This window comes from Protopterus annectens, chromosome 9.part0 (assembly GCF_019279795.1).
Source record: "Protopterus annectens isolate FY-2018-M chromosome 9.part0, PAN1.0, whole genome shotgun sequence".
NCBI classification, from domain to species: Eukaryota; Metazoa; Chordata; order Ceratodontiformes; family Protopteridae; genus Protopterus; species Protopterus annectens.
This window is the reverse complement of record NC_056743.1, coordinates 1,112,713,020-1,112,722,016: the sequence shown is the minus strand read 5'-3', so window position 1 is coordinate 1,112,722,016 and position 8,997 is coordinate 1,112,713,020. Positions and strand designations below refer to the sequence as shown.

Genomic DNA, 8,997 nt, shown 5'->3' with positions numbered 1-8,997 from the left:
AGTCTACATATCATCCCTTTGTGGGTTTCTGTTTGATGTTATATTTTCCTTCCACATCTCAAACAAAAGTCAGTGTACATGATTTAGTGATCCTCCAGTTTGTTCATAAGTTTGTGTGCATATGTGCATTAACTGTGAAGGACTGATACTTAAGAATTGGTTTTATGCATTATTCCTGTTAAGTGTGTAAACCATGAATGTACTATGGCTTCAGTGAGTTGCATGGAAGATGTAAAACAGCAGTGATGTTTTAGAGTGTAAGATGAGTATGAAAGAAATGAATGGCAGTCCTCTCAGTATGCAGGACATTTAAAGGTTTGACATTTTAGAATGCAAGTTAAGTGTTAAATAAGTGAATGTTATTCCCTTCAAGAGATGGCCTAAGTAATGGGTAGAGACTGAAACAGACTGAATATGTAGATACATTATGCAAAGAAAATAAGCAAACTCTAGTTCGTGTGTTGTGCTTGGAGCAGAATGCATGAGTGGGTCAGAATTCAAAGTGATTGAATGCATGAGTGGGTCAGAATTCAAGGTGATTGAATGCATGAGTGGGTCAGAATTCAAGGTGATTGAATGCATGAGTGGGTCAGAATTCAAGGTGATTGCATGCATGAGTGGGTCAGAATTCAAGGTGATTGCATGCATGAGTGGGTCAGAATTCAAGGTGATTGCATGCATGAGTGGGTCAGAATTCAAGGTGATTGCATGCATGAGTGGGTCAGAATTCAAGGTGATTGAATGCATGAGTGGGTCAGAATTCAAGGTGATTGAGTGGACGTGTGTTAATGGTATATGATGTTGTGCTATTCAGCAGTGGAACTGCTGGGATTAACTCATGTTGCCAGATGTTAAGTCAAGTGGCTGTTTTTTATACAGTTTTTCATATTTGAACAGGATAAAAAACTATTCACAAAGCTGTAATATAAATGAAGGTTGAGGTACCAGTAGCTGATCAAATACAAGGACGTTTTGTGAGTTTCTTTTCTCTTCTCACTTAGTCTTCCTAGTGTTTCATGCCCTTCCCTGGGTCTTTTGGCACTCCAGTGAACTTTGGGTCCAGTGCCCAAATTTGAGTGGGACCTGGGAGGATCACAAGGACATCTTGGGTGGTTGTCCTCCTTTAGTCCCCCCCCCCATATTTTTATTGCCTACCTCTGTTTCTCCTTTCCTTGCAAATCCCCCTGGTTATGTAGGGATTGGGTGAGCAAGAGGATATGCATAGTATAGCCCCTATTCTGTGGCAGCTCAGCCATCTCTCTACCTTTCACCCCTTTGAACTGTGCTTCCAAGTGCAACATCCCCATCCTCCACCACGGACTGTTGCAGGAGACTGTCCAAGATTTCCCTACCTGCCAAGGACTGCAACATCCATCCATCCATCCCTCCCTGCTGCTGTCCATTGCCCATGCCGCTAATTGAACCAGAGCTAGCTGGTTTGTAGTCTGAGCTTTTTTTTCACTGTCACCTGAGCAGAACAAGGACAATAATTTGATAATCATGTCTTCACTGTTCAGTTTTCAACCCTTGATTCTGACTGCAGGTATCAGACCATCAGGAAAATTTGCACTGAAAAGCAGGTAAGAACAATGAATAACAGCCTACGGAGTTTCTTGGCTTTCCCAGGTTTTCAAAGTATCTTGTTTTTAGGTTCCATAACTTTAGATGAATGTTTCAGATAATTATTTGCTCTCAGCCAGTGAGTTTATTCTTCACTACCAGTCAGTGAAGTGACTATCCTCATTTCTTCTCACCATAGGCCTGTGCCCCTTTGTACAGCTGGCGAACTCATAGCAAAAATATTGATCCTGTGGGGACTTGCTATCTGTCTGTGAAAAACTTCAGTAAAATAGTGGAGTATTCACCTTGTCGCTCAGGTAAGATTGTCAATCAAAATTGAATTCCTCTCTGAAATGTGTTGACTACATTTTATTTTCCTTTTATAGAATATGAAAACTGTTCTGACATCTCATTACGTCTCATTATGTAGAGCCTTCTCTTTTTGGAACAGAGTTGTCATCAATTGAACCAGTTGTGCAGTTAAAGCAGTCCCTCTGTATTGCATCAGTTATACCTTGTTTTATTAGCCAATTGTCTTAAATTAGCTTTAACAGGTTAACATAAGCTGTCCAGAAAGCTATTAAATATGTTTTGTGCATTTTGCCACTCTGAGCAAGTTTTTGACCCGATGGGAAATGGTAGTGTTTGGAGAACTGCATTCTTTCCTTAGCAAAGAGTGGGGCTGAACATTTAACAGTATGACATTTCCGTAAGAGTTCTCTTGGCACACACTGATGCCTGGAATCTGGCATTAAGAGTTCTCTTTACCATATCCATCCTGTATGGACCTTATCTGTTTAGCAGTAACCATGCAGTTGTTCTTTGCTTTCACCCATAACCTGTGACCTTAAGGAAAAGATGGTGACTTTCTTTATCTAGTGTTCGATTGTGAAGGAAAAGAAAGACGTGATTGCCACTGCAATGCATTTCATATTGTCGTTGTTGAACACTTACATTGCTCCCCAGTAAATCACAAAACTAAGTCCAGGAGGATGAGGTGCCCAAAACAAAACCAATAAACAGGAAAAAAGCAGCAGCAAGCCATAACCACCGTAAAACATTTAATGTGTCCCACAGCAAGCAAAGCATAACACAGCACAGATAATTATTTGCTCTCAGCAAGTGAGTTTATTCTTCACTACCAGTCAGTGAAGTGACTATCCTCATTTCTTCTCACCATAGAATGGCTTGCTGCTGCTTTTTTCCTGTTTATTGGTTTCATGCTGAATCATGCTGAAACTACTACCAGTTAATTTTCGTCTCCAACTTCTTTAGAAAAATGCTGACAATCCAAACCCCTCCCCATTTATACCTTTGCACACTGCCAAAACTTAAAATGTGACATTGAATTCAATTTTAGCCCTTTCCTAAACATACCTTAAAAACAAGCATAATAAATACAACTTTTCCCTGTTTAAAACACTTTTAAATATCTAAAAACACACTTTAAAAACCTGTAGTAAATAAACAGATGGATATTAAAAAAAGAATGCTTGTTAAAAATGAATGTAATAAAATCAAGTAAAATCAACCTTGTTGAACAATATTTCAAACCATGTGTGTGAAATTCATAACTTTGCTGCTCTTAATTTTAAAACTGGGGCTAGGGAGACCATGTCATTCAAACCCGGCCACCTATTGGCTTCTAATACCAGTTGTCAGTAAAACTTTCTATATTCCAACATGGTCTCCCAAGTACCACCCCTACCATCCATTACCACTTCATCTAATACAAAAAAAAAAGTGTAAGAAGCACCTTCACAGCTCAGTGTGTTTATATAATGCGTTTCTGTTGTTACCCCTCCTAATGTCGTAAAAGAGTTTATATATTCTTTTCTACACCTTTCCGTCTTAACTATGTAAAATGCTTTACATTTCTTACAGGTTGCAATGTAAACAAGTCCCTTACTTTCACAGTTAAAATAGGATTTATAGGTAATGTGTCTTTTCCTGTTACTGACAGTAATTTCAGAAGTATCAGCTATAAAAAAGCATTGTTGGCATGTTTCCCCCGTAAATTACACAGATAATACATTTAACAATGAACATATAATTACCACTCTGTTTTCACACACAGCTTGCCTCACTGCCTACACAAAGATGACCTCTTTTAATATGCCTTTGATATATGTAATGAAAGAGAAAAAAATTAGCCACAGTATCTTATTTCAGCTTGTTTCTATGACACTTCCTCCCAGCAATCTTATTGGTGATTAACAGTGATTGTGTAGTTTTCATTTAATTTCATACACAAACTGTCAGTACACCCAAAATGATCACTTTTGCATGCACTTGTGATGTGTGGTTTGTGAAGGTGAAATATTATAGCCATTATATAGTTCAACTTGTTTCTCTTGGATAAATTCACCGTCTTCTGTGGCAGAGTTATGTTGGTTGTCATGTAACTGTTAGTGTTTTCATGTAGCTTGCCTGTCCCTCAAATGCACAGATTAACCACTTTTTCTGTGCACATCTGTTTGATTGTGTAATAGAAATAATTGTCACCATAATATATATATAGTTCACCTCTCTCAAACACACGCTCACACACTGAATTCTACAACAGCAAGCCATACATGTAATCATTTAACAGTTATGTAACTGCCCTTTGATTTCATGTACATACTGCCCTCTCCCACTCCAAAATATTCCTGATAATTTCTGTTTTCTTTTTATGTGGTATTCACATCCCTAAATTAGTAAATATACTGAGTTACATAACTTCTGTGGGCAGTGGGTAATGTTATCACTCGTCAAACATATCTTTGGGTTGGGGTCTGGGCAATATTTATCAAACAAGACAGAAGCATCCCTGAAGGTCATTGTGTCTGCTGTTGCTCCCCTATGGCCAAGTAAGTTAAGCACGAAGCATCTGACCGCAGGAGCTTCCTGTGCATAGTAAAAAAAAAAAAAAAAAAAAAGTTTGCCCATCCATTTTATTGGAAAGCTGCTGTAGGGTAATTGTTCCTATCATAGTTAATTTTGCTAACAAAATAAGTTGTGAGAATGGAAATAATTTAATTTTCAAAGCCTTATTCATACAAATTTATAAAAAAAAAAAAAAAAAAAAATTTAACGCCAACTCAGATTGTTAGTCATGTTTTCTTATACCTGTTGGTCTGGCCATTTACATGTGGTGCCAAAATGACTTGTAACCAGCAGTTAAGGTTTTTGAGATTTATTTGGCTGTTGGCTTATAGTAGTTGGCATCTATTAGCCTACAAGATTATAAATGTGAATATAATTTAACTTGCCTTAAATTTCCTTTTGTGACACTTTTTTAGGGCTACGATTAAACTGCTGTTCTCTTTAGGTTTATTGCCTTTTTAAATGTTGAGCTTGCTTATGTTAGCCATTAGTAATCCAGGAATCATGGGTTTACATTGCTGGGTGTAGCCAAAATGGTCATACCCGAGTCAAGGTTGATCAGCTTGTAGTGTAGCTAGAAGGTGACTGTGGCCAAGTCCGTGAATATTTACAAATTGGGGGTGGGGTGGTGTTACTGGTGAGAATAGGATTGACCAGTGATCTGTAAGATGTGCTGCAAATAGTCAGGGGCCAAGCTATGTTGCTGGGTTGGAGTATGTTTTCTCGTATTTTGAGGATGTGATTACACAGGCTGTGTATTCCTAGCTAATCATTGTATGCAGCTTCTGCTGCCATCTGCTGAGTATATCTTGGATAGCTTTCCAGTCATTTGTTAAGTTTCTCACATGACTTTCTCTGCACAGAGAAAAATGCAGGTAATGTGTTTCAGCTGTGCAAAAAAACTTTGTGCAGCAAGCTAAGGTAGGAACATCATGAAGTTAAGAAATGTCCCCTTATCATACACATGATTTCACACTGTACTATTTATGGTGATGAAAGATGAATGCAATGTTTTATGAAGGACAGCCCCAGACGGTGTAGTAAGTAAAATTTGTCACCTCAGGGCAAGAAGCCGTCTGATATGGAGTCTGCATGTCCTGCCAACATTTGTGGTTTTGTTTGGTGCAGTAGTTTTTCTCCCTCGTCCAAGAGACATGGTGTAGATAGATTTACAACTCTGAGTTATCCATAGATGTGCATGTACTTATAAAAAGGTACATGGCAGTCTGCTTCCATTCAGTACTTTCCTACTAAACTCTGTGTATGGTGATGGCTGCTCATAAGGTCACAATAGCCGCTCAGTGTGAATCAACAGCAATGGATGGATGGAAGGGCAGCCCCCTACTGTACTCTTAGAACTCCCCCCATGATATCCCATACATTTATAAAGAGAATGTGCCAGAGATGCAGGACACCCTCTGTATCGGTAACTGTATGTAGAGTACTGCATTTCATTCTCCTCTGCCACAGGAGATCAGTACTGCCAGTAAAGGCAGGTGGTAAAGTGGAAATTGTTAAACTGCATCTGATACTTTTTCATGCGATGCTACAGTGTTTAGAACTGCAGCATAAATGGATATCTTCACACCTGAATGCGCATTTTAATTGTTTACTGAGAATGCTTTGCTAATGTATGGAAAACCATGGCTAGTACTCCGACATTCTGTGGCCATGGACATAAGAACATAATGAACAGACAATGGACATCAGGACAGAATGAACAGATGAGAAAAGTAATCTGAAACGCATTCAAGGTTTCTTTCACTAAACAGTAATCTTGTCCTATTCTGTATTGTTGCTAGCAACATAAATGTTAAATGAAGGTGTCTAGATGATGTCACCTACACTCAGGGTTGCCAGATTTCCAACCAGCCAGGTAGGGACAAAAAAAAAAAAAAAAAAAAAAAGTCTTTCACGGCAAGTGAAGAGCAAAAGAAAAGGTCTTTAGTGCAGAGCTACTGTTCTTCAATGTGGAACTGTGTTCTGCATTAAACACGGAGCTTCTAGTGTTTAATGCATTGCAGTTCCGCATTCAACACAAGTAGCTCCGTGTTTAACGATTTTTGATTGGCCCGTATACCGGCATACGGACCAATCAAAAATCGCTAAACACTGAGCTTCTCGTGTTTAATGCGGAAGATTGCAGTTCCGCATTCAACAGAAGTAGCTCCATGTTTAGCGATTTTTAATTAGCCCGTATACCAGCATACGGGCCAATCAAAAAATCGTTAAACATGGAGCTACTTCTGTTTAATGCGGAACACAAGAAGCTCCGTGTTTAGCGATTTTTGATTGGCCTGTATGCCAGGTATACGGGCCAATCAAAAAAAAAAAAAAAGTGGAGGCTGGCCGGGATTTAAACCGGCAGGGCGGGACTCTGTATCAGGCTGCTGATCTCGGGACAGTCCCACCCAAATAGGGACGTCTGGCAACCCTGCCTACACTTTAAATTGAGGATAGCAGTATGTATGCATAGCTTTACAGAAACATTGAGGGTAATATAGCTTTTGTAAAAGCTGTAAGGAAACGTTGAGGTAAAATAGCTTTTTGTAATAGTAACACTGATTGCTCAGATGTTCAAGAGCTTTTGAAATGCACTGCTGTAATATTGTCGAATATGAAAATACTCCTTATTTAACTATTCACTGCATTTCCTTTTCAATGCATGTTTGAGAAACCTGTCAATGTTCTTGGACAGTTAGAAGCTGATTTTTTTTCCAGGTAGTGTAGTTATTCTGTTCAGGATGTTTTAAGCACTTGAGCAAAGTGAAAACTGAAATTTTTAATATGGGCTAAAATTAAATTCCTTTAACCATCCCTGGCAAATGTTTCCATCTATTTTCCAATTCTTAATGCACTGCTTGTAAAGAACAACACACTAGGAGTGCCAGTGTTCCAAGACCAATTTGATGTTTGTTCCTTGTTCTTTTGTTGTGCTTCAGTTTGTGTAACAAATGTATACTGGTATAATTACTGAACATACTTTGTAGGTGTCATGTGACTTGATGGCTTGTGTATCAGGCCCATGTGACTGCTCTTTCAGATGCAGTGTTGCAGTTGGGAAAAGTGATTAAATTTAGCCGCAGTTGCACAAAAATAGCTGCCTGCTGTTATCCAGTTTTCTTTTAGTATGTTGATAGAGCAGGAACTTCGATTAAGTGCATAATGTTTTAGTGCAGCTTTGGGTTTTTCTGTGGAAAACCAAAACATTTGTAACCATTTGCCGATTTAATAGTTTGGCTGTTACATAACTAATTTACAAAACTGTCACTTTTAGTGGTTTTAAGTGTTCTGAAGTTTTTTTTTCCCCCTCCCACTCATTTATGTAGTTAACATTCTGTTGTTGCTTGATTAATGCACGACAACAGGGACATATTTTTATTTCTTCCTTGTTCAAAAGGAGGTACTAAAGATACTTACAATAGCCTTCAGTGTGCCACAAAAGATGCATGCAAATACACTTATGGACAGCTGAAGCTGCACTGAAATACTTTGCACCTAATCTTTAAGTATGAAAGTTTAAAACTAAACGCTTTGCAATGGAGTTGGTGACAAAAAGCAGAAAACTGGGAATGAGCTGGGTATGTGACAGCTTGCTGCACTAGTGTGTGTGTCGTTTTTTTTTTTCTCATAAAATAAGAATATGTAGATGACTGTGAAATTAACAGTGGGTACATAGTTTCAGACTATGCAACTGAACTTGCTCACTCATTCCTGTTGGACTAGATCCAGAGTAGGTTGGATCAGAGCCACCACTGCTTGCAACTCGTGGTTGCACAACTTGACACCTCTGTTTCATGTACAGAATTGCTGTGAGGTAATTTATTAAAAGTTAAGGTAGACTAGGAAGGTTGTGCATGTATGGGGTGTATATTTTACTTTTTACTGTGATTAAACTAAATTGTAGACTTCACCCCCACATAAGAGGGCCACGGCACTGTATACCTTCCATGTGAAGTATCAAAGGATTACTGCAGAACAGTTTGCATACTTGTTTTACTTGGCAATATGTTTTGTGCATTTATCCCTTTGAACAGCGATGTGTACCTTTGTCGGTACTGGCTGATGACTTCCATTTATTGACAATGATTTATCTGGGGTATATGTATGTTAAATTCCTTCCAGTTTTCCTTCAGAGTTTGCAGTACTGTACAGCACTAACAACTCCAGCAGCATTACACCTTGGAAGTATCCACTGATTAGTTTTGTAATTTTTTTTTCCAGATATTGGCACACCTGAAGGCCAAGGATTCTGCCAAGGAGGATTCAGTGCTGCTTTTTCCAAGGTAAGGAAGCAAACGGATAAGATCAGTTTGTGCCAAGGTGGTGCTGAGCAGAGTGATGATGTCTAATGAGCAACATGCCTTTGTAGTGAATCTCCTACGTTACTGTTATATTTATTCTCAGATTCCTGCAGTTATGTAGTGGCTTTAAACCTGTTCTAAAAGTAATATGCACTGAATGTAGATTTGTTTGCTAAACATTAAGGCTACATTTGCATAGACTTAGACTTCCATTTTTTGCTTCAAGTCATGGGAGTGGGGGGGGTTGACTGTCCCTTTTAAGAAT

General features: G+C 38.6%; 1 protein-coding gene across 1 annotated transcript in view; it reads left to right on the top strand.

Moving 5' to 3' along the window:
- Positions 1-8,997, top strand: part of ITGA5 (integrin subunit alpha 5) — an 805,866-nt gene that overhangs the window by 209,264 nt on the left and 587,605 nt on the right. The window contains exons 4-5 of the mRNA XM_044083969.1: positions 1,760-1,877; positions 8,653-8,714. Coding sequence (XP_043939904.1) covers positions 1,760-1,877; positions 8,653-8,714 — 180 coding nt within the window. The remainder of the gene's footprint in view (positions 1-1,759; positions 1,878-8,652; positions 8,715-8,997) is intronic.